Source organism: Dreissena polymorpha, chromosome 5 (genome assembly GCF_020536995.1).
Source record: "Dreissena polymorpha isolate Duluth1 chromosome 5, UMN_Dpol_1.0, whole genome shotgun sequence".
Taxonomy (NCBI): Eukaryota; Metazoa; Mollusca; class Bivalvia; order Myida; family Dreissenidae; genus Dreissena; species Dreissena polymorpha.
In genome coordinates this window covers 21,572,747-21,599,861 of record NC_068359.1, presented here as the reverse complement: position 1 = coordinate 21,599,861, position 27,115 = coordinate 21,572,747, and the positions used below count along the sequence as shown (strand labels likewise).

General features: G+C 35.8%; 2 protein-coding genes across 2 annotated transcripts in view; both read left to right on the top strand.

Annotated features, from left to right (window-relative positions):
- LOC127831782 (uncharacterized) overlaps positions 1-18,239 on the top strand; it is a 36,198-nt gene extending 17,959 nt beyond the window's left edge. Inside the window, exons 4-10 of the mRNA XM_052356853.1 lie at positions 3,191-3,337; positions 5,758-5,831; positions 9,737-9,804; positions 11,359-11,476; positions 12,338-12,428; positions 16,714-16,877; positions 18,202-18,239. Of these exons, the coding sequence (XP_052212813.1) occupies positions 3,191-3,337; positions 5,758-5,831; positions 9,737-9,804; positions 11,359-11,476; positions 12,338-12,428; positions 16,714-16,763 (548 nt within the window). The 3' untranslated portion in view covers positions 16,764-16,877; positions 18,202-18,239. The remainder of the gene's footprint in view (positions 1-3,190; positions 3,338-5,757; positions 5,832-9,736; positions 9,805-11,358; positions 11,477-12,337; positions 12,429-16,713; positions 16,878-18,201) is intronic.
- Positions 18,240-22,055: 3,816 nt separating this feature from the next.
- Positions 22,056-27,115, top strand: part of LOC127831778 (uncharacterized) — a 210,853-nt gene continuing 205,793 nt past the window's right edge. Inside the window, exons 1-3 of the mRNA XM_052356844.1 lie at positions 22,056-22,060; positions 26,263-26,300; positions 26,860-26,931. Of these exons, the coding sequence (XP_052212804.1) occupies positions 26,926-26,931 (6 nt within the window). The 5' untranslated portion in view covers positions 22,056-22,060; positions 26,263-26,300; positions 26,860-26,925. The remainder of the gene's footprint in view (positions 22,061-26,262; positions 26,301-26,859; positions 26,932-27,115) is intronic.

Genomic DNA, 27,115 nt, shown 5'->3' with positions numbered 1-27,115 from the left:
TAATTCATTTTATTTTCGAAAGAAAATGATAAAAATCCAATATGGCGGCGATTGCTACTGACAAAATGATGTCGATGTCAACATACATGTACACCATCGACGACCTTGACAATTTAGACGAGTAAACAGACAATTTCAGCGACTGACACTTTATTTGACTTAATATACAGGGCAATAGGGTTTCCGACTTAAGATGACGAATTTATGGACGCGCAGAACGTGTTTTTTATATAATGTCATGGGTATGCCGTGTGTGATCCGATGCATCAATGGGGCCCATGTTAAAATCATTTCCCCAATAACAGGGAACGATAAAAGTACAAACAATAACCAAAACACGCTTGAACTAGTATCTTACCTTGAATTATCCTTTAAAATCCATCTAATAATCCATTTAACTCAATAATTTACGATTTTGCATCTAGGGTCTTTAATAATTATTTTAGCATACCATTTAAATAAAGACCCTTATGCCATCCTATCACTATATTCAAATGAGTTTATGAACTCAATAAACTTTCTTCTTCGTCACACGTTACGTCATGTACTCTATGTAAAATACTGCTGTTAAAATGAACCGGAGCAGTTTATCAAATAATAGCCGTTGTTAAACTCGGTTGCATTTGCAGATTTCTGCATACAAACATAATGATGTTTAAACTTGCACAATGTTTTATTTGTCTATGGTAAATGCCCTTATTGTACAAGAAAATAATTTAATATATGAATTCACAAAGAATGGAAAACATTCCATTACACAACAGATACATGTAAATGAGTGGATAATACCCGTGTACAAAATGGGACGTTCCGAATTCCGTTGTGGTGCTATTTTCACCATCTTATGCTTTACACAGCTCTATGCCTAACGTGATTTAAATCGGAAAGTAAATATTATTTATGAATTGTGCGATATTCATTTTGTATGGCGTGTTGTACATTCTTAAATGTCAAAAGTATATGCATGGATTAAAAACAATGCACATAACATGAAATAAGGAAAATGTGATAAATTGACAAATCAAATATGTCGATGTACAGTACATGAACATGAACATGTGAAATAAGTCGCGTTTATAACAAATCGTCAAAAACATTTTGGGGGAAAATGACGCAATAAGTTTGTCATTTGATGACGCCATCAATCAGCTGATTCATCATTATACGGATGGCGAAAAATTATCATATGACTAGATTTAAAGGTTGAAGGTCGTATATTTTTTAAGCATAAGTTTTCTCGACTTTATATTATGAAAAATCATTCAGTGGTAAAGTAAAAAGTAGTCCGTGCACGCGACAGGTATATCCCACAAGGTTGAATACAGGCTAGTATTGTCCATAAAGTGTTATACTGTCAATGTCGCTTTGAAAATGGGATAAAAAAGTGCGCAGTGTGCTCTTTTCTAATTAAAACAAAAAAGACAGTGTGCATCATTTCTGAAATTCAATGTGCACCATTTTGCAATGTGATGCCTGTTGTTTAAATCTTATATAAGATAAACTACTCGTACACAAATTATATGTTTGCTCTTCGACTTATGAGATCATTCATGAAAAAAAATCGAGGTATATCGATCCCCGCACACTTGCGGTATTGTTTGTTTAAGTTTTTGTTGTCATGAAAACTCGTTCATTTACAACGCAATACGTTGTATTTGAACTGACGTGAATATATTAAAGTCAGGTAAAGTCTTCCGAAAATGTGCACTCTGTGTAAATTGATAGTTTGACGTCATCAAAGGAAAGCCGCTTCCTGTCTGAAGCAATAAAGCGACAATTTCTCACCGACAAAATTGGCTTCCTTTGTCTAGCAATCAACATGCCGAACCAATCGCGTGTTTGTTTCTCAATGGCAATCGTCCAATTTAATAATAGCAAGTGCATAGCTCCGCCTTCTAATCTTTTGCAGAGAACGGAGGTGGAGTTTAACGGTTAATTGAGCAAGTGTTTAGGCAAGTTGAGTTCCGATTCGCCGAAATTACTCAGCCCTAAGCATTGAAAAACGGAATACATTTATTAATGATTTTCCAATCTCTGCGTACATATGCTTATGTGCGAGTATACTACGTAGGTTACAAACCAACACAAATAATAATTATTGTCGTCAGCACAGGGGACGATTTGCGTAAAATTGGACATTGCGATGTAATGGGTCTGCAGCAGACTGTCATAGGATTGGATTAAACAATGTTGTGAGCGGCAGGTAATGAAAATGTTACACTGTTCAAATATGAGGAATAGGTAATAGTGGTTCGAATTTAACGCGCAGGGGTCTTGAAAAAATACGCGCAGTGCGCGCCAAAAAGGACATATACAGTAGATGGCAATATGGACATTATGCACGTGATTTTATTTTGTTCCTACGTCAAAAGTTCTGGTTGCTATGGCAACAATAAAAAATAAAAAAATCTGACAATGGTTGAATTTCTGACAATGGTGGAGCCGTAGGGGACTATATTGCTTGGCAATAGTCTTGTTCTAACTGGTATTTTGACCCAGAATGTGATGATTAATAATGTCACATTGAGCTGCGCTGTGGGATATGCTTAATGCTTGTGCTTAAAGTGTTGTCCCAGATTTGCCTGCTCAATTTGCACAGGCTAATCTAGGACAAGTCTCTCCGCCTAAACTTTTTTTTGGGCTTAGGAGAGACTTTCTTTAAAATAAAAACAATTAAAATAGAATGCGTTGTCCCTGATTAGCTTGTGCGAACTGCACAGTAATCTTGGAAGACAATTTACGCACATGCATTACACCAGTTTTTTTCCAGATCTGCTAAGATCTGTTTCTCTATTTTACATGTTTAAAAATTGCCTGGCATAACTCTTAATAAATATGTAATATATGTGTTGTTTCCTAGGCAGTCAGCAGGCCAGCCCTGCCCTGACCCTGTGTGTGTTCATGTACCAGTCCCCAATGAGCCTCGCTCTAGGAAAACAGGGTGTAAAGCATGTGCGTAAAGTGTCATCCCGGATTAGCCTGTGCAGTCTTCAAAGGCTTATCAGGGACGACACTTTCCACCTATTCTGGATTTTCGCTTATAAGAGATTTGATTAAGACGAAAAATACAAAAGAATTGGAAAGTGTCATCTCTGATTAGCCTGTGCAGACTGCAGAATGCTTCGTGCTCATGCATTAAAGCCGGTTTTCCTAGATCTGTTTCTTAAGAATTTTTATGATTGTTTCCCAGGCAACCAGCAGAACAGCCCTGCCCTGACCCCCAGTGTGTTCATGTACCATACCCCCAAGGGTATCGTGTACTCCACCGGCTCCCTCCCGGACAAGTTCAATTTCCAGCAGGTCACATCACAAGATAGCGCAGGTAACCATTGGCATGGTAAGCGCATGATAAATGCAGACCTTTTCCTGACCATTTTGGAAAATGTCAGGATGGGAATTTTGCACGAAAAATTCACTGATTTGGGAAAAACTGATTTAATATACCGTAGGTTTCCACGTATAGCGCGCAGTTTTTTACCTCCAAAAATCAAATTAAAAAGCTGATGCACGTTATACATTGATACAACGCTATCCTGGCTGCTAAATTGGTAAAAATATGTTGTGTAATCGTAAATAATCAAAATGGCCGCCATGTTTTTTTTCCAGAAAACCACCACCCTATAATCTTACTGACTGAGGGGCCATTGTCGAAACAACCAGAAGTCGCTACTGGTAGGTATGAACGCTGTAGAAGAAGTTTTGTAAAAATAAATTTGTTTGAATAAACTTGCGGACATTTCTTTGTTTGTGTTTTAACACTTCCTTTTCGATGAATTCCGATGGGGATTGTTGTCGAGAGCAGGCAAAGGTAGGTGCGAACGAGGTCTTTTTACGGGTAACGGTAGGTGTGAAAGGGGATCATTTTGCACTTCGTAATTGGCAGATGATATTGAGTAATATGTGCCACGACTTGTGACAATATGCAATTGCATTTTGTGTGTATAAATATTCAACGTTCAACTGTGGTTATTCAAACAAATTTACCAGTAATGCCCACGCTTTCCCCGAGGAAAAATCACACGATGTACACTAATTCTTATTTTCTCACGTTTTTCACGAAATGCACGTGGACTGTTAATCTTTTGCTAGAAAATTATAAAATTGTCAGAAAAGTATAGTGCTATGCAACCCCTGCTCCTAATCATAATGACGCTTCCTATTTTGAATGCTTAATTAAGCTTTCCAATGCCCCGGATTATTGGACTGTGTAATAGTAAAATGGCGGCCATTTTCGGTCCGATTTGGTGGTTTTATTGTCTTGAAATATTTTTTTCTCCATTTTTGCATTTAAAAAACAGCCTGCGCGCTATACACGGGTGCGCGCTATACGTGGAAACCTACGGTAACTCTTTATTATAAATTTAATTATATGAACAAAATCCTATAAATTATAGTTACATACTTCACTTGATGTAATTGAAATACATTCTGATAAAATAATCATTTGACACTTATTTGCAAAAAAATAATTTGAAAAACAATTTGGATTTGTTTTTTTTTTTAGATGGGATTTTTTTTAACAATTTCACTTAGGGAATGGGTCCGTTTAATGTACCCATAGATACACAAGGAAAAGGCCTTAAATGTTAAATGTTAATTGAATATTGCACAAAAACTGTTCAGTCTGCCGGAATGCTGGCCATTTCTGTACTGGGTGGTTTCATGCTCATCCCTTTTATGTCTGGTGTTAGATGATGAAATCCAACAAGTTTTTATAGAAAAAAAAAACAGATAAATATTTTTATGCTCCCAGAATTTTTTTTCGGTGGAGCATTTAGTCGCCAGTTTGTCCTTCCTTACTTTCTTACTTCCTTCCATCACAATTTTCCGTCACACTTCGGTTACAGTTTCTCATAGCGCCTTCAATATTTAACCAATCTCTTACATATTTGGCATGTAGGTACCTTGCATAGACCTCTACCTTTTAATGAGGTTTGAGGTCACTGGGGTCAAGGTCACCGAGGCTAATAATAGATTTTATCAAGGTCACACTTTAGTTACAGTTTCTCATAGCGAACATAAGGGTAGCATCCATCGTTTTCAACCATTCTTGTTTACTTCTGTTTAGTGGCTATATTTACCTTGATGAGAATTGATCTCCTTGAGACAGTCAAATAGAGTGCGGACTGCACAGACTAATCAGGGATGACACTTTATGCAAATGCATTAAACCCCCTTTTCACAGAGCATGGTCCATATGCAATTAAACCATCTGTTCAAGGGATGCAACCCATGAGTATTTCTAAATACTTCATGATCAACGCTGATTTCCCTTGAGTATTTTTATGCCCCCGGATCGAAAGATCGGGGGTATATTGTTTTTGGCCAGTCTGTCTGTCTGTCTGTTTGTCTGTCATTCATTGTGTGTGTGTCCCAAAACTTTAACCTTGGTTAAAGTTTTGCAATAACTTTTGCATTTTTGAAGATAGCAACTTCATATTTGGCATGCATGTGTATCTCATGGAGCTGCACATTTTGAGCGGTGAAAGGTCAAGGTCATCCTTCAAGGTCAAAGGTCAAATATATGGCTTCAAAGCGACGCAATAGGGGTCATTGTGTTTCTGACAAACACATCTCTTGTTAAAATGGTGTTTGCTTGTTAAACTAGCAAAATAACATATGGACATAAACGGTTTTCTGAAAATATTCTTTGGGGCAAGTGGGAAAAATCAAATAGGAGCTAATTCTATAAGGATACACTTAGAATTTTGTAGAGATTAATTGACAGACCATAATATTATGCTGTTGATGTTGCAGATTCAGTGCCTGCCATTAACTCGGACCAGCTGACCAATCAGACAAACGAGCATGTCCAACAAGATGAGAGTAATGTAAGTTGGAACTTACAAAAGCATGACTACAGTACAGCCAAGGCGGAACAAACATTATCCGCGGCTTCGCCACAGCAAGATTATTAGTACGCAGTGGCCGAATCGTGTGTTCACGCGGCGAATCGCCGCGGCACTCGGCATCGTTCCGCGCAACAACGCCAAGCCTGTATCAACCTCGCGTACTTCCGTGGAGTGAATCCGCCGCATACGTACGCGTCGGATCAAGTGAATAGATATACATCTACATGTTCATTTGTGTAGCATAGAAACCTAGATTTACGCCACTTTAATAGTTATTAGTTTCATGTTATAAAGTGATATCATGGGCATCGTACAGTTTTTAGGTGCCTATCGCAACCGTTGTTTATTGTTTGTGTTTTCACTTATATACACTTATATTTATGCCCCCCTTCGAAGAAGAGGGGGTATATTGCTTTGCTCATGTCGGTCGGTCTGTCGGTCGGTCGGTCTGTCGGTCTGTCCGTCCACCAGGTGGTTGTCAGACGATAACTCAAGAACGCTTGTGCCTAGGATCATGAAACTTCATAGGTACATTGATCATGACTAGCAGATGACCCCTATTGATTTTGAGGTCACTAGGTCAAAGGTCAAGGTCACGGTGACTCGAAATAGTAAAATAGTTTTTTGAATGATAATTTTAGAATGCATACGCGGCCAACAGGGCACACTCTGAACAATATTACTGAAGCAACTGGTCTGTAATCCTAAATCTATAATTATCAGTCCAATGAAACATCATCCTTTTAGTAAAATACTGTGGATCAGTAAAAATATTATCAGAATATGAGATTTTTTGTATATTTTGTATATTAAATATTGTGTTAATGTTTAATTTTGTTGATTAATATAAATATAAGCAGGACAGGGGAGGTAATACACTACAGGGGAAACAAATGCAATAAGTTTAAATTTATTGTTACAGATTTGCCTCCCTTGTAATATATTTAAATTTTACCAAATGTAAGGCTAACTGCATTTTTATAATGCATACTACTACTACTACAACTGCTTCTACTACTACTACTGCTACTACTGCTGCTGCTGCTGCAGCTGCTGCTACTACTACTACTACTACTACTTCTACTTCTACTACTACTACTACTACTACTACTACTACTACTACTACTACTACTACTACTACTACTACTACTACTTCTACTGCTACTACTACTACTACTACAACTACTCTACTACTACTACTACTACTACTACTACTACTACTACTACTACTACTACTGCTACTACTACTTCTACTACTAATACTACAACAACTACTACTACTCTACTACTACTACTACTACTACTACTACTACTACTACTACTACTACTACTTCTACTACATGTACTACTACTACTACTACTACTACTACTACTACTACTACTACTACTACTACTACTACTACTACTACTACTACTACTATTTCTTCCACCACCACCACCACCACCACCACCACCATTCACAGTGACAAAAAACGTATTCAGTGACAAAAAACGTATTCACACAATGGCTGCTACTACAACTTATAGCTTATATAGGGGGGCATGCATGTTTTACAAACAGCCCTTGTTGTTAATGCAGCATAAACATACTAAAACAATATCCCGGAAAGAGGAAAATAATGCATTTGAATATCAACCGTACTTTGACAACTGACGACAGAAATTATTCGATTTACGATGTAAATCTAGGTTTAGTGCAGATTCGTTCATACGGCACAAAGACACTATTTTGTTTTACTGATCCTTTTTTCTTAGAGGACTGGATGAGTCATGTAAAATATCGACTATAATAATTTTTTTATAAACAACTGGTAGCAAGATGTGTTGCAGATAACCACATTTCAACAAACTATTTTGTACATAATTACGTGACCTTGTTAATGTGTGAAATACATTCTTTACGGGCAGGAAACTTATTTACTTGCCAGGCACACTAAATATGCTTATATGATAATACCTGTTGTGGTAAAAATAAAACCAAAAACAAATATGTTTGTTGATCATTTAAAGTTTTCTAATGGTCATCTAACAGTTAATAGGTGTCTATCGCAACCGTTGTTTATTGTTTTTGTTTTCACTTAAGATACATTTATATTTGTGAATGCAGCATCAACATACTAAAACAATATCAAGGAAAGAGAAAGTAATGCATTTGTATATCAACCGTACTTTCGTTTTTCCCAACTTACGACAGAAAGTATTCGATTTACGATGTGAATTTAGTTTTAGTGCAGATTTGTTCAAACGACGCAAAGACACTATTTTGTTTTACGAATCATTTCCGCTTAGAAGAATGTCCAGTCATTCAAAATATCTAATTTTATAAACAGTCGGTAGCAAGATGAGTTGCAGCTAATTGTCAGTAACCACATTTTCACTAACTCTTTTGACCTGTTTATTCTTTTCAGTTCAATTCAACGGTAAAAAATGCCCATAATATCACTTCAATATAAAATAATAATGAAACAGTGCAGTTAATAGACGCACACAAAGTAACTACTTAAGCCGATTCTAAAAATGACAAAGATAAATTATTATTGAAATTGAATTAATACATGGCCTTGATTATCGTGTTTTGTTTTGATGACTTCGATTTTTGTAAAATTTTCAGGATTACAACAATTTGTTTATAAACGGGAAAGCACTCACAAAAAACACACCAGCACGCTTTTTTATTAACTATGTTATCTGTTTTATTTTGAATCCGTGCACATTAAATATTAGGATTTGACATATTATTATATATGTTCTTTTAATTTTTTTTAACAACTTATCATTAAAAAAATATTGTTTATTTGATGATACATGTACGCATCGACTCGGCGTCATGTCGCGGATCAAGGCTTGCCTCGGCGGACAGATGCGAAGCTTGGCTGCGAAAATTCGACTTGCCGCCGCATACTTACGCGGCTTCAACAGCTGACGCGTCATCGACTCGTTTTGCCTTGCCGTCGCGGATCACGAAATATGTTTGTTCCGCCTTGGCTGTACTGTACATAACCAGCCCATGGCTTATTGAGACAATGTCTAAACATTTGTTGGGATGAATCAGTACTTGAAGTCTTTGTTATACATCTCTAGAATGCATATTGAGTTAGGATCAGATATCTCCGCATTGTTATTTATAAAATATATCAGCTGAGCTATTGTGAAATCAAGTCATTGCCAGTTATTGTCAATTTGGTGTTTCATTCCAGCAGTTTCTACCCAGTTGATCATAAATATTTATATTGTGTGTTATTTTAAATAGGTCAAATCTGCCTTGAAAGGCAATGTTTTTGCAGTGTCTTTGAGTGTCAAAAATTTTGTTTGCCTTGCTTTGTTGCATAGTTCACTGTTCAAGTTGCAAATCACAATTCTCTATACAATTGCAAGGGTCAGAAAATTACTTACAAAACACTATCTCATATAACATTTATTTGATACTTGACTTACTATTGAAAGTATTTGCCATTTGAACAAAATAGGATCACTTGTATACATGTAGAGCTATGTCCCCCACTGTAAAAAAATCCTGAAAACACATGGACAGAGCTGAACTGTTCACAAAACTCTGGAACAGGGCCATGGAAATTCATGGGCAGAGTCCAAGAAATACATGGACAGTTTGGAACATACATGGACTGGACTTTTATAAATTTTTGGGCCTAGTTCTTTCAATTCATGGACATTCCTGAAAATTGATAGACAATTTATTGACGGAAATTCACGAACTGAGTGAGTAAGAAAATTTCAAGACAGTCCCTGACATTTATGGACAGAGTCTGGAAAATAATATAAAAAAAAACAAACAAGTTTCCACTGTCAAATTCTGTCTTTAGAACTTTGTTTTAAATTTCGGGAAGAGCAGCTTGGGCCTTAGTTGTAAAATGTTCAAATTGCAGATATGCACAAATGGCTATGAAGAAAAAAGGAGACGCATCAGGCGCAAGGACACAAAGGCATATATAAGGTAATGAAACAAGGACAATAACATGTATGCATTTATTATATACCCGCAAACAAGGTTGTGAGGTATACTAGAATCACCTTGTCTGTTGATTGGTTGGTTGGCAGGTTTGTCATCCTGCATATTTGTACTTTATGTTGCAAATAAGTCTCTCAGTTGTCTATGTATTGACTAGAAACTTTATAGATATGTCAATTTAAACCTATTTATTTTAGCTTGATTGCATAATATGCCTATGGCTTATTTCAAGCCCTCTTGAGTCAGTTTTCTGGGACTACTTTGTGTCTATGGGGGATATGGAAAGAACGCTTCCACAGTGGGGATTGAACCCACGACCCTCAGATCGCCAGTCGGACACCATATCCACTACATCACTGTGACCTTACAGATATGCTGTTTATACTATGTAGAAGTGCAAGCACTATTTTTGTGTTTGTTGCAATATTTATTGCATAGTTAGGTCCCCATGAACTTAAGCAAATGGTGTATACTTAGACTATTTGTACATTAGTACCAAGTGTCATGAACTGGTTATTTTTAGTGGACACATTTTCAATTCTTACATCACTGTTTGTTTGCTTTGTGTCACACTATTTGTTGGAAATATATGTGCCCTTGAACTTAGGCAATTAAATTCACTTAATGACATGCAGATTTGTCTTTTATTGCCATCAATATGAAGTAGCAAATGACAAAATTTTGAGATTATTTTAAAGGGGCCTTTTCACAGATTTTGGCATGTTTTGAAGTTTGTCATTAAATGCTTTATATTGATAAATCTTAATATTGGATATTAAAAGCTCTAGTAAAAAATGCAGAATAAAATTACAAAAAAGAAAAAAAAGATAACCCTCAGCAGGGCTCGAACCACTGATCCCTGGAGTCCTGGAGTAAAAAGTCTCCCACTTAGACCACTTGGCCATCCTTCCGAATACAATGACGAGTGTATTTTATACTTCATATCACCAATCCTTGTAGTTTTACAAAATATAATGACAACAACAGAACTCTCCAAATTATTAATTCGTTTAGCGTTTTTAAATCGTCAAAAGATGCATATAAGAGCTATTTTAGAGCATGGTAAATGTTCAGTATTACTGTTTCCTCACACATATCGTAACTTAAACGAAAATTTGCGAATCTTAAACAACTTTTTTCAATTTTTTCAATTTACCCAAACGTGAAAAGGCCCCTTTAACTAATATTAAAGTGGTGTACTTGTGTGAAATTAGCAATTGCAATGGTATTGTGCAACATTTGTAAATACTTTTCTACATTTTGATCAGTGAAAACACATTCATATAATAATGAAATAGCATATTTGCACTTTCTTAAGTTGTATTGCCTCCTTTATATACCATATATATTATTATTATTCTTTGAGTTAAGGAATCTGTAACACAGTTTTTGGTACTATAAATTTATATACTTATAATGCTAGGCATATAAATATTTACATTCATACACCTTCAAAAGTCCTAATTAATGAGAAGAACAGGAACATTCTGAACATAGGATTCTAAAATCTGAACCGTTTTGAAAATTTGATTGATGTAGATACCTGAACGATAGGCGAGATAGTTTTCGCCGGGAGAATCCGTCTATTTCAAATCCCAATTACCAGATGCATATGATGAGCATCGAGTGGCGCAATATGCCGGACGAAGAAAAGAAGGTAAGTTTATCTCTCTCAGTTGTTTGTATAGTTCTTTGCAATAGTAATAATCGAGTATATAAGTTTCTTGATGTACTTGCATTATCAGATAGAAAAGACTAAACAGTAAGTCTTTCTTTTTTATTTGTTTTCTAAGGACTGTTTGTATTCCAATTCGAGAGTCTGAGTTTGGCAAAAGGAATGGGTCCTGTGAATAGACCCGCTTATTATCCCCCGCCATAGGCGGAGGGCATATTGTTTTGGCGTTGTCCGTTTCTCTTTCCGTCCGTCCAAAGCCATATCTTGGAAGTGCTTTGGCGGATTTCATTGAAACTTTGTATGAGTATTTAAATGGATAAAAGAATGATGCACGCCAAATGGCATTGTGCACCATCTGTTAATAACGGAGTTATGGCCCTTTGTATCTTGAAAAAAATGCTTTTTTGAGTGTCAAATATAACACTTTTGTGTCCATAATCATATTGGTGGGGGATATCAATTCAACGAATTTGCTTGTTTAAGAAGAAAATGTGTGCACAAATGTTTCAGTGGAAACTCAAAACTTAATATACATGTATATATCTCCGTGCATGATACCTGGAGATAATCATTTATAGGTTCTCCATTTGGCACTGTTTTGAACTTATGTAAGCCTTGTTCTGGGAAACGCAAGTGCGTTAAATGTCCGCCAAGATTAGCCTGTGCAGTCCACACAGGCTTACCAGGAACGATACTTTCAGCTTTTACGGAAGTTTTTGTTTAAAGGAAGTCTCTTTTAAACAAAAATTCAGTCTGGGCAGATTGCACAGGCTAATGGGGGAGGATGTTTTGGGAACATGCATTAAGCCCAGTTTTACCAGAATGAGGCTCATTTTAACCCAGAAATACAGAGATGCTGCGGAGAAAGACATGGAGAGGTTTAATGAAGAGATGCTAGAATACCAGAAAACAGGAGATTGCAAAGAATTCCATGGTAAGTCAGATTCTATAATTATATACCAAAGTTCTAAATGTCATTAATTGCATAAATTTCGATCCTTAAGTTTATTATTGTGTTTTTATGCAGGTCTTTGATAATGTTGTAAGTGTTAACTATTCCTAATGTTTTACTATTTTGTCTGCTGAAATCATTAATTTTGCTTCTGAAAAGAGGATTTATCTAAAAGATCCATTATGGTTCATTGTGCTTAATTTAATTAAGATATCCATTAGGGTCTTCTTAAATACTTATCATGACAAAGAAAATAGTGGCATTAGTAACCAATTGTTTAAATATTAATTCATTTACTTTAAATGAGTGATGAAGCTTTCTGTATAATCTGCATATTGTATTCTTGGAAACCTACACCCGATTGTACAGAGATTCATACATGTTTTCTTAGAAACCTACACCAGATTGTACAGAGATGCATACATGTTTTCTCAGAAACCTACATCAGATTGTACAGAGATTCATACATGTTTTCTCAGAAACCTACATCAGATTGTACAGAGTTTCATACATGTTTTCTCAGAAACCTACATCAGATTGTACAGAGATTCATACATGTTTTCTCAGAAACCTACATCAGATTGTACAGAGATTCATACATGTTTTCTCAGAAACCTACATCAGATTGTACAGAGATTCATACATGTTTTCTCAGAAACCTACATCAGATTGTACAGAGATTCATACATGTTTTCTCAGAAACCTACATCAGATTGTACAGAGATTTGTTCATGTTTGACTAAAAATCAGACAGTATTAAATTTGTTAAATTCAAGCTATATATGGCATGTCACTTGTATTGTTTTTATCATACATGGAATCTATAATGTTCAATATTAAATTTCAGCTTTCAAAAAGTTTAAACCAAAGCCACCAGTTGAGGCCTTTCACAGGTTGGTATGATCCATTTACTCAGTCAGAAGTGTTAACTCATGCCCTACCAAACTCATACCATATCAAATATTAAATACAAAAAAAGAGTTACATAAATTTTTGTATATTAAACAATTGATGAGGCTACTTCAGTAACCAGTAGTTTAAAGAGAGCCATTTCTTAAAAATGGCATTCATTTCCAATAATACAGAAATAAAATAATGGTTTAAATAGTGCAAACATAATTGAACCAGAGTGTGATTGTAACACAGATAAGACTAGCAATAAAGAATTTCTTGAGGTAAAGATTGATCAGAATATAAATTGTTAACATATATGTGACCTATTACCTGGAATAAAGACCTCAACCTGAAATCTAAATACCTGGATCTTTTGTTCAAGAGTTTGTCTCAGTTAGATTCACAAGGTTATATGAAGATGTGAGTTATGAATAAGACTAAGTTTTGCTCTTTGAAACTAAGATTGTTTTACATGTCAAAGGGTGATAGGTCTTGCTCTTGACACACTCTTAAACCATGCCTGTCATATTTGACAAGTCATCTGAAAATCCACAAACTATACAAGTAAATTTCAGGACAAAAGTTGTAGGGGCAGATTTGTATGTTCCCAATGAAGTGGGAGCCATTAAGTATTGTCTGTCCATCGTTATGTATGTACTAAATCTGAAAGCTTGTGTTCTTAAATGCTCTTCAATGCTGTGTCAATTTTTCTACAATTTTCACACTATTATAACCTTGTTATTGAAGGCATTTTGGCAGGAAAAAGTTTTCGCAGAATTATGGCCCTTTGATTCTTCAAAATAGAAAAAATAACTTCAAACCTTCATGTTTTAAACTCCTCTTTAACAGTCTGCCAGATTTACCTCAAACATCAACAGCTTATTGGCCATATTATGTGTTACTTTGTAAAGGTTTGACTTTTGTGTGTGAGAGACTTTTAGCAGAAGTTATGGCCCATTGTGTTTTCCCCCAAATTGTATGTAATCAACTGCGCTTTGACTATTTAACTCATACTTCTGCAACTAAAATATCTTAATTTATAGATGATTGTCAATGAGGAATGCTTTAAATCAGAATTAAACTCCATTTGTCTTTTTATACCCCCGAAGGAGGGCATATAGTGATCGGATTGTCCTTTTTTATCTGTCCGTCACACTTTGCGTTTAGGTTTTGAAAAATGCTCATAACTTCTATGTCACTTCAGATAGCAATTTCATATTTAGCATGCATGTCGTGTATATGGACAAGGCCTTTCCATACACACACAAATTTTGACCCCTGTGACCTTGACCTTGAACTTAGGGTTCACGTTTAGGTTTCGAAATCTGCGTTTAGGTTTGCAAAAAAGCTCATAACTTCTATCAAGCATTTATAGAGGGCATAAGTCATCCTATGGTGACAGCTCTTGTTTAAAACAACAACATAGTTTGATTTATTTTTTATTTTTATTTTTTTTTGCTCATACTTACCTAAGGCATTTAGTCGCCGCTTCGTTTGTCTGTCCATGTTTCCGTGTGTCCGTCCGTGCACAATTTTTGTCCGGGCTATTTCTCAGAAACTAATGACCGGAATTTAATGAAACTTTATGGGAAGCTTCACTACCAAGAGGAGATGTGCATATTATCAGCGGGTTCTGGTCGGATGATTTTTCACAGAGTTATGGCCCTTCGAAATTTTCCATTAACTGTACATATAGTGCAATTCTTGTCCGGGCTATTTCTCAGCAACTAATGACTGAAATTCAATGAAACTTTATGGGAAGCTTCACTACTAAGAGGAGATGTGCATATTATCAGCGGATTCTGGTCGGATGATTTTTCACAGAGTTATGGCCCTTTGAAATTTTCCATTGTACATATAGTTCAATTCTTGTCCGGGCTATTTCTCAGCAACTAATGACCGGAATTCAATGAAACTTTATGGGAAGCTTCACTACCAAGAGGAGATGTGCATATTATCAGCTGGTTCTTGTTGGATGATTTAGAGTTATGGCCCTTTGAAATTTTCCATTGTACATATAGTGCAATTCTTGTCCGAGCTATTTCTCAGCAACTTATTACGGGTATTCAATGAAACTTTATGGGAAGCTTCACTACCAACAGGAGATGTGCATTATCAGTAGGTTATGGTCGGATGATTTTTCACAGAGTTATGGCCCTTTGAAATTTTCTATAAACTGTACATATAGTGCAATTCTTGTCCGGGCTATTTCTCCCCAACTACTGACTGGAATTCAATGAAGCTTTATGGTAAGCTTAACTACCTTGAGGAGGTGCGCATGTTATTTTTGGGTTCTGGTTAGATGATTTATTTAGAGAGTTATGGCCTTTTGAAATTTTTAAGTTGCTAAACCATCCATAGTATTATTTTGTCCAAAGTTATGCCCCTCTAGACGTTTCCTTTTATCTGAATATATAGTGCAATATTGTGACAAAAAAAACATTTGGGGAGCATCACCCGTCTCCGACGGTTTCTTGTTTATATGAAAGGTTGTAAATGTAGTGTACTAATTTCTTTTTCAGCATCTTAATATGTCATAACCAAACCTAAAATTACAAATATTAAAGAAAACGTTCACAAGAAAAAGATTCCATCATTAGGTTTACGTCGCATAGTTATATTTGCACTTCCATTATAATATTACTGAGATGCACACATTAAGTATAGAAGCATATAGATGATATTGTTGGAAAAAAGCTTAAAAGCCAATTATCTGGAATAAATTGTAATAATTTGCAATAAATTAAATATGTAAGAAAGCATTTCGGAAAGGCTGTTAGATTTTTCGAGTGAGGAGTTTTGCATTTTGTAGTGTGGATGTTGACTGTTGTTTTCATCTCTTTAGCTTGAGCTATTAGTACACAACAAGTTATACAGATCCCTTACAATAAGCAATGCCAATCTCTTGGGATTGTACATCAGTTTGATGTGATCTTTGTCAAAATCACCATAAATTGAGTCTTGTTCTGAGAAAACTGGGCATAATGAATGTGCATAAAGGGTCATGCCAGATTAGCCTGTGCAGTCAGCACAGGCTAATCAGGGATGACACTTTCCGCCTAAATTGGATTTTTGCTAAGAATAGACTTCATTTAAACAAAAATTCTCATAAAAGTGGAAAGTGTCGTCCCTGATTAGCCTGTGCACAGGCTAATCTGGGACGACACTTTACGCACATGCATTATGCCAAGTTTTCTCAGAACACGACTCAATTAATAAAAGCATCAATTATTGTTCAGTTTAATTAATTGTGTTAGAAAATTGACAAGCAAATATTGAAACAAAACAACAACATATTTTTAACATTTGTGGCATTTTTTTATGGCAGGGAAACATAACAGACAAAAATCTTATTGCTTGTTTGAAAACAAAGGTATACAAAGGACAGGCGAGATGAGTTCAATAAACAGAGGGCATCGATGACGAACCCGGAATTTCAACAAGGCTTACTGTCAACTGTCTCCAATAGCAGCACAGGAAGCAGGAATGAAATCAAAGTGGAACCAATTGAAAGTTCTCTCGCATCTCCAATTGCCAGTTAGTAGATTCTCAGCTGGTGACATCAATGAACTGAGTAGTGGTGACGCTATTACTACATGTGTCATAGGGAAACATTGTGAAAACAATAGCAATCACAATGTTTGACCACTTAACTTGTTATTTAGTAATTATCCCCACGCTTTTTGAAAAGTGTGGTGATATTGTGGTTAGCTCCGCCGTCTGTCCGTCTGTCCGTCCGTCCATCCATCCGTCCTGGCCACTATCTCCTCCTACACTATAAGTCCGTCAATCCATCCGTCCTGGCCACTATCTCCTTCTACACTATAAGCACTAGAACATTGAAACTTACACGCATGGTAGCTATGAGCATATGTGCGACCTTGCACTATTTGGAATTTTGATGTGACCCCTGGGTCAAAAGTTACGGGGTTGGGATGGGGCGGGGTCAGAGATTTTCACTCATTTTTTTAGGTTATTTTACATTAGCTTCTTCATTTCTACACCGATTTACTTCAAATTGATACTGAACCTCTCTTATGACAATACGGTCAATCTCAACTATGCATGGTCCCATTACCAACCCTGGGGCGCCCCGCCCACATAGACCACACCCACCCAAAATTGCCTTTTACTATAACTTCTTCATTTCTACACTGGCTCACTTCTAATTGAGACTGAACTTCACTTCTAATTGATACTGAACTTCTCTTATGATAATACGGTCAATCTCAACTATGCATGGCCCCATTACCAACCCTTGGGCACCCCTGGGTCAAACATGCGGCGTGGGGATACGCGTCGGCCACTGCCGCGCCATTTCTAGTTAAATATAAATTGACTTCAATTATTATACACTTTTATTGTTTTAAATTTGATGTTTATGTTAATGTTTATTACAATTGCATGTTTTGCGATAAATAATGGGCAACATGCGCGATGTGGGATTTTTCTTACTAGTTTAAATCCTCAAATTGAATTTGACTGTACCAAGGCAGTGACTCCAGCTTTTTACTATGATTTAATGTTAAATGTCATATTGTATGTATGGTATGAGCAATCTGTCATTTTCCTTAACTAACAGACTAGTGTAAAGCATTTCTCCTCTGGTAATGCTTCTAGAGTTTCACCATTTATGCATATTCAATGGCACCTGGTCAAATGCCTAAAATAAAGACACTATTTTAACCCTTTTCCCATCAGAAGCAAAGTGAAAATGGCTTTTGCAACCAGCATAAAACCAGAACAGCCTGCTAGCAACTTGCAGACTGTTGGTTTTATTCTGTTTGCTGCTCATCAGTATTTAGGTCTGATTTCTTGCAGATTACAACTACAGTTTAACAGTTAAAAATTGTTGTTTCAGCCTCTACCTCAACCATTAACACTGACAGCACCCCAAAGGTGAGTCATATTCCCCTTCTCGCAGGGGAAGGTAACTCTTCCACAATTATAACGAAGTTGCTGTTCTTTCTTTCCTTCGCTTGGGAAATAAATTAAATAGTACATTTTAGGTTTTTATTTGCATACGTATATACTGTAACAAATCGTTTTGGGAGAAAAAGCAGAAAAAAGTAATAGATCATTTCACAAATATGTGGTGCTGGGTTTGCATTTACCAAGGTTTTAAGTCTTAATTATAGACTTTGACTTAATTTTTTTTTTTATCGATAATCTAAAACAATCACATTCAATATAAAAAGAACTATACAAAGATCACTTTTCATTCATTAATATGATTTGATATCTCTATAAAAACATTTGTTAAATTGTTTAATTAATATCACTGCTGATTTTGAATGTGGCCGTCATGAGGCAGGGCAGGTTACCTTATTTGGGTATGAGGAAACATTGCAAACATTACGATTCTAATAATTTTTGTTCAATGAGCGACTTTAGTGAGTAATGTCCCCTGTTTTCCGATATAGGTGGCGCTCTGGTCGAGTAGGTCCCTCTATGCGGATATGTTCGGATTTTATCGTAAAATTATCGCCATTGTTATTCAGCGAAGCGTTTGACAGCTTGACAATAGAAACATAAAATAATGCCTCAAACCATGTGTTGCGTCCCTTTTTGTTCACGAAAAGATGCTCAAAACATTTGTTCTTAAGATATTGCAGCATTTTTTTCTTATGTGACCATTGAAACATTCTGGACATGCAAGAAATCCCAATGTTGCTCAGTCATCAAGAAATTTGCTCAGAAAGATTGCTATTATGGTAATAAATTGCTTGGGCAGTTTAATTTAAACCTATTTATTTTAGCTGGATTGCATCAAAAGCCAATGGCTTATATAAACGCTCTCGAGTCTGTTTCCTGGGCCTAGAACCAGTACTTGGTGTCGTTGGTGGAGATCTAAAGAACGCTCCCACGGTGGAGATCTAAAGAACGCTCCCACGGTGGGGATCGAACCCGCTAGACCTCCTGGTCACTTTGGCAGTTTAACAATGGTCTGACAAAATAAGTTGCTTAAAGAGGTAAATGCTGCTTTTCTGATGTAATGTAATGAAAAACAATTCATTGAGCAGTCTTAACCGTGGGTTATAGTGGTCAACTATAATAAGCTTTGCTTAATTTTCAGACTTTGTAAGAGCATTTGTTCCAATAATGCCATGGTTAAGATACATTCTGTATAAATGGGGTCAAGTAGCTTAATCAAAAGTCACATTTCTTTGTTGTTGTTTTCATAAAAAATTAGGTCAGGTAATCGGTCCTATTTGCAATGAAAAAAAGTATATATTTTCACCAAATTGGAGCTACAAATTTCCAATGGAAGGTTTCCAAAAGAATTATTTTAGATTGCAATATTTTGTTCATCTCCAATCCATATAAGTTCAACTTTAGTACATAAAATACAGAGAAAACTTGTATTATCAAATGTGAAGAATGTTTCATGCAAAACAACAACACTTGTTTTCCAATTTTAGTCATAACGCCGCAATTTTTCCCAATTCAAAAGGACACGGCCCCCTTCCCAAAATGGTGAAAAAAACCCTGCTATTTAGTACACAATCATAACATAGGCTTTTCAGATCAGTTCAGTTTCTTAGAGTCTTTGGTGAGCCTTTTGTATTTGGCAAATGTCCTGACATTTTTTATGGAATGTCAACTGGACCTGGAAATTCCGGCATGTATGAATTTATTGTATGTTTACAAAAGTCATCTATGTCGTAATGCATTGCAGAAACAGAATCGAAGATGTAAAAGAAAAGGAAAAGATCCTATACCAATGACGCCCATGGTTTCTGCTTTTTTTAGGTAATTATTTAATATAAAAGGCAATTTGATAAAAAGTAAGACCTGTTTTAAATCTATTAATGATGAATTAGGAACAGAAATTTCAGGATTTTGCATTTTAAAATATATCCATTGAAAAATGTATAATTTGAACAGCTTCATATGTTTTTTATCATCGCAAATTTTTAAAGCTTTTTTTGAAAATCTAAACAAATATTAAGTGTTCATGTATTCAAGTCTATAAAAATGTTGATATTTTTAACATTCAAGGTAAAATAACAAACAATGTAAATGCATGCCAAAAGTAAAATTGCAAATAAACTTAAACACTGATCTGCCCAATGTATCATATATGTCTGATCATATGCTTTTACAAATAATTACTGTTGTTGTGTTTTTTGCTTAACCAGATTTATGTTTGAAAACGGTGGGCCTTTTTGTGAAAGTTACGAAGACCTTAAATGGAATGATCAGACAACCAAGATGAGTTTACTGTGGAATTCACTTCCAGAACATGAAAAGCAGGTATGAGCCTCCTTCTAAGAAAATGGGTCTTTAAGGAGGTGCGTAGTGTCATCCCAGATCAGCATGTGCAGTCTGCGCAGGCTGTTCAGGGATGACACTTTCCTCTTTTATGGATTTTTTTCATTAAAGAAAGTCTCTTCTCATTGAAAAACCAGTCTTGACAACAAATGTTGTCCCTGAGTCAACACAGGCTAATTTGGGATGACCTTTTTCATAGGCTAATCGGGGATGACCTTTTTCACAGGCTAATCTGGGATGACCTTCTTCACAGGTTAATCTGGGATGACATTTTTCACAGGCTAATCTGGGATGACATTTTTCAAAGGCTAATCTGGGATGACATTTTTCACAGGCTAATCTGGGATGACATTCTTCACAGGCTGATCTGGGATGACATTTTTCACAGGCTAATCTGGGATGACATTTTTCACACGCTAATCTGGGATGACATTTTTCTACAGGCTAATCTGGGATGACATTTTTCACAGGCTAATCTGGGATGACATTTTTCACAGGCTAATCTGGGATGACATTTTTCACACATGCATGGGCAACAATCTGTATCTCTACCTGACGTGCGGACTTGGTTGTGTTTCGGGCCATTTTGGTCAAGGTCAAGAACACTGTTTATAAATTGGAACAAAAGTTGCACTCAATAACTTCAGTTGTGATTAACAATCTGTAGGTTTATTGCAGGCTGATCAATTGACGTAGTGCAGTTAGGGCCCTGGGGTCAAGGTCACTGTTACTAAATATAGAAAAGAGTTGTTATTCTAGATACCTTACGTTTGGATTGAGGTATTGTTCTGTAATTTTGTTTGTTGGTAGCTTGCATGCAGACCTAGGGTGGGATTGAATTTTTTGCCAGTTGGGTCAAAGGCATTTATTCCACACAAAAAAGTGTCCACTCCTTAGTTTAGATAGAGATAGAGATATTGTGCTGTTATTTTAGTGTAGGTAGATAGATATAGACATGGCTTTCAAAGTGAATTTACATTCAACTAAATTGATTTGGAAGAATGCGAAAATGTTGTATATGGCATGATTACATACCTTGTTTAAATTGATAAATGTTCAGCTTTACGTTAACATACACTATATGATTACTACAGATATTTTACTTTCAATATATCTTTATTTAATGGTTATTGTATTATTTGACTGACAGAAAATGTACATTGTGCTATGAAAGGCGAAGAATAGTTTATCACATTGTTTGTATGCAGCTTTTGTCAAAGTAATAATTTAATGAACCAGAGCAATTCTGAAAGGGGAATAGGGCTTTGATAAAAAAATTGGAACTATCATAAAATGTAATCTGGTCTTATCGAAAGTATATAAAATAATGATGCAATTATTAAACAAAAATATACCTTATTAAAAATTCTTTATTATCTTCCAGAAATACCTGGAGGCTGCACAGGAAGACAAAAAAAAACAAGAATAGGCCCTGTCATTGAATGGTAACTTCAGTAATAGTCTGTATGAGCCGCATTCTGATAAAACTGGGCTTTATGCATGTCCACACAGGCTAATCAGGGATACCTTTTTTTGCTTTTATGGAATTGTTGGTTTAAAGTAAGTGAATGTCTGTTCTATACAAAAATTCAGTCTGTGTGAAATGTTTTGTCCCTTATTAACCTGCGCAGACTGCAACGAGCAAAAGCAAAAAAAAAAACATGTACAATTTTTTGTTCTTATTTTCACATTTATATAAATTGCCACAATTCTTATTTTCAATCTCTCTTTTTTAGCTCACCTGTGTGCAGCAAGCTTCATTTAAGCTTTTATAATCAAGGCTTGCAAGTTGTTTGGCCTGTGAAATCCATCGTTAACTTTTATCTGGTGAACACCTAAGGCCACATTTATTTTATTTGTGTCAATGACTACATCTGGGCCATTTTCAAAAGTTTGTCAATGGAGTAAAGGAAAGGCCTTTTATAGGCTAAGTGTAAAAAAAAGAGTTTTAGTTGGTTGAAAAACATTGGCGCAAGAGGTTGTGGTGGGGCAGGTCAATTTTCCTGGTATGGCTATAGATAAACGTGTCAAACACTCTAATAAAAGACACATTTTTAGCTCGACTATTATATATGAAATATATATAGTGGAGCTATCCTACTCATCCGGCGTCGGCTTTCCTGTTAGTGTTCCCAATAGCGTTAGCGTGCAAATGTTAAAGTTTGTGTACTACTCCAAATATTTCCTGTGTCCTTCGACATATTGCTTTTATATTTTGCATACTTCTTTACCAACATGACCCCAATCTATAGACAAGAGCAGAAAACTGTATCAAGCATTTTGACAGAATCATTGCCCCTTTTATACTTAGAATATGCATTTGATTGATTAATCTATGTTAAAGTTTGCGTACCACCTCAAATATTTTTTATGTCCTTTGACATATTGCTTTCATATTTTGCAAACTTCTTAACCAACATGATCCCAATCTATAAACAAGAGCAGACAACTGTATCAAGCATTTTGACAGAATGATGGCCCCTTTTTTTATACATAGATAATTGAACATTTTGCTTAAATTTCCGTAACTTCTTTATTTATGATCACATTTGATTCATACTTTGACAAAGCAACACTTACCTGACATACCACAATGCACTCCACCAAAACCATCCCCCATGCCCCACCCCAGAATCCCCCCCCCCAAAAAAAAATAAAAATTATTTTTTCCTTATTTTTGAAAGATTGTATATTTAATTACCACACACCCATATTATACCCCCCCCCCCCCCCTCTCCATGATGGCTTAAGTTATACTATCAAGCACTCGAATAGTCGAGCGCGCTGTCCTCTGACAGCTCTTGTTTCCCTACATTGTACACAATTTTGTAAGAAACATTTACATGGCTTCCATGGGCAGTTTTACTAAAATGATATAATCAAAAACCTGTAAAGACTACAAGATACATTTTTATGCCCCCAAAAGAGGGCATATAGTGATCCAACTGTCCGTCTTTCCGTTCGTCTGTCTGTATTTCCGTCTGTCTGTCCGTCACACTTTGCGTTAAGGTTTAGAAAAATGCTAATAACTTCTATGTCGCTTTAAATGAAACCTTAATAATTGGTGTATATGGACAAGGCCTTTTCATACGCACACAAATTTTGACCCCTTTGACCTTGACCTTGAACTTAGTGTCCGCGTTGAGGTATTGAAATTTTTGTTTAGGTTTTGAAAAAATGCTCATAACTTCTATGTGGCTTCAGATGTAACCTTACCATACGCACACAAATTTTGACTCCTTTGACCTTTACCTTTGGGTCCGCATTTAGGTTTGACATATGCGTTTAGGTTTTGAAAAATGCTCATAATTTCTATCAAATCGTTTTTTGGGGGCATATGTCATCCTATGGAGACAGTTTGTGTTTGTATTATCTTAATGACACTTACTTCTAACCTTTGCTTTAGTAATAGCCTGTCAGAGTTAAAATATTGTTCTGGGTAAATAGCAAGGTCAAGCGAATTATGTTGAACAAATATCACACAATTTCTTGAACGGTTAAGTTTCTTCAGGTAGCAGGTGAACTGCCTTTGGTGCTCTTGTTGTTTATGAATGGTTTCTGCTATGGATACTTATACTACTGGAATACGTTGATTTTGACATGCCTGGATTCTGCAAACATTCTTAGACATAAAAATGGGCCGTGCTCTGTGAAAAAGAGCCAAATCAGAATGTGGAAAGTTTGCCATGTGAAGAATATGCTTTTTTATTTAATTTTTAGCCGGTCCAAATTTCTTTGCTATGGTAAAAAATGAGTGAAGACTGTCTGAAAAATTGGAATTCTGCGATAGCTAAAAAGTATGTATTGGAGATTAATGTAACTTTGCATGTAGTCAATAGGAATGTGCAGAATATGCATGTTATTGCAGGATTTTTTTGGCAGAAAAAAAGATATGCTACATTTACATAAATAAGTAAAAACTGTAATATAAATATCTGGATCATATGATAAATCAAAAAGTTATTGTGCTTATAGGTATATGGAACTCTCTTAATGCATTGAGAGTTTTTGGGGAAATTTGCACCTTATTTGTTTAGTTTTTTGGGGGACACAAATATGATTGCTATTGTAAGAGAAATAATTGAAAACTAAATTTGGATCCTGCTCTACCTCAACAAATTTAAAACTTTAATTTTTAAGGCGCTTTTGCATAATGGGCCAAGTAGTGATTCCTCAAGTTATGGTATACTCTGGTTCCTGCAATAACTTTAAAAGTACTTACCAGTAATCTAGGTTGATTAATCGTATACTGATAGAGGGCCATGTAGGGAATATATACTTTGTTTCATTTTTTTTCCTCTCACAACATTTTTGTTCTACCCCCATAACCATTGGTAATGGGGGCTTTATAGGAGTCACTTTGTCGGTCTGTCTGTCCCGAAATTTTATCCGATCTTCACCAAACTTAGTCAGAAGTTGTATCTAGATTATGTCTAGGTCACATTTAAATATGAGTCATGCCGGGTCAAAAACTAGGTCAGTGGGTCACTTAGTGCGTTTTTAACCAAAAGTTTGTCTGGACCATAACTATGTCATTTATTGTAAGATTTGAAAATGACCTGGTACATTTGTTCACCATCATTAGGTGTGTCGCGCGAAAGAATTACGTCAATATCTCCTAGGTCAAGGTCACACTTGGAGTTTAAAGGTCAAATGCTTGTCCGGACCATAACTTTGTTATTTATTGTGAGATTTTTATTTGGCAAATTTGTTCACCATCATTGGACAGTGTGTCACGCGAACGAATTATGTCGATATCTCCAAGGTCAAGGTCACACTTTGAGTTCAAAGATAAAAAATGGCCATAAATGAGCGTGTCCATACCATAACTATGTCATTCATTGTGAGATTTTCAAACCATTTCGCACATTTGTTCATCATCATTGGACATTGTGTTGCACGAAAGAATTACGTTGATATCTCCAAAGTCAAGGTCACACTTCAAGTTCAAAGGTCAAAAATGGCCATAAATGAGCTTGTCCGTGCCATAACTATGTCATTCATGGTGAGACTTAAAATCGTTTGGCACATTTATTCACCATCATTGGGCGGTGTGTCGCGCGAAAGAATTACCTCGATATCTCTAAGGTCAATTTCACACTTTGAGTTCAAAGCTAAAAAAAGCCATAAATGAGCTTGTCCGGTCCATAACTATGTTGTTCATTGTGAGATTTAAAAATCATGTGGCACATATGTTCACCATCATTAGAGGGTGTGTTGCGCGAAAGAATTACGTCAATATATCCAAGGTCAAGGTCACACTTTGAGTTAAAAGGTCAAAAATGGCCATAAATGAGCTTTTCTGGGCCATAACTATGTCGTTCATTGTGAGATTTTAATTGTAATGGCTACAGAAAAAAGAGAAAACGCAATCATGTGAGAAGACAGGAAGATCTTAAGCTAGGTTGTTGAAACTTGTTTTATGCGAATTGTTGGCCGTATTGGGAATATTCATGTTATTAAGTATTATTTTGAGATCAAATTGTGCTTAATATAGTAAAAATAATAATTAAAAACTGAAATATGGATTCTGCCATAAAAACAGGTTTTGAAGTGATGTTGAATAAAAAATGGAGATCCTGTTAAAACTCCTTAGGTAACTTCTTTTTGTCTTTATCAAAGCTGTAGTTTTAATTTTTTGTTTCAGACTCTAGCACAACCATTAACTCTGACACCACCCAAAAGGCAAGTTGCATTCTCTTCAAATCAGGGAATTATAATGGAGTTTCTGCTCTTTCATCTGGAAGTGGAAATGTTAACTTCAATCCTGTAAAACTGATTGTAAATCATCAAGCTTTTCTTCTGAGACTTTAGTAGCACATCAAAAACTGCTTTGTTGAGATTTGATAGATCTGTGAATGCACATAAATTAACAATTCCAAATTGTTACTGAACACTACAGCCATATAGTTGAGAAATATGTGTTGTCATTAAAAAAAGTGTATGATTATGTTTATAAAACACAATTATATTGATTTAAAATTACAGGAATGTGTTACAGACTTTATACTTGAGTAATAGCTGTATTTTTCAATAGTAGAAAAATTGATTGTGGTGATTCAATATATGAGCCATGCTCTGTGAAAAGGGGGTTTAATGCATTTGCGTAAAGTGTCGTCCCAGATTAGCCTGTGCAGTCCGCACAGACGCACTGCACAGGCTAATCTGGAACGACACTGTACAAACATGCATTATGCCAAGTTTTCTCCGAGCACGACCCATATTTTTCTTTCATCAACTTCAGGTTGACTCCTGTTCGCCAGAATCCCCGATCTTGTATAGGCCTCTGAAGCCTTACACGAGATACAGCATGGAGGTAATATGTCTGCTCCTTCACAGCTAAATTGAGGCATTTTATCTGAAAAGAAGGACATCATTTAAACCTCAAAAGATTTCAAAAATGAAACAATACAATGTCAAGGCCATGAATAATGAAGCTAACATTATTGTAGCTGATAACAATATTGCACTGATTCATATGGCACAATACATATATTTGC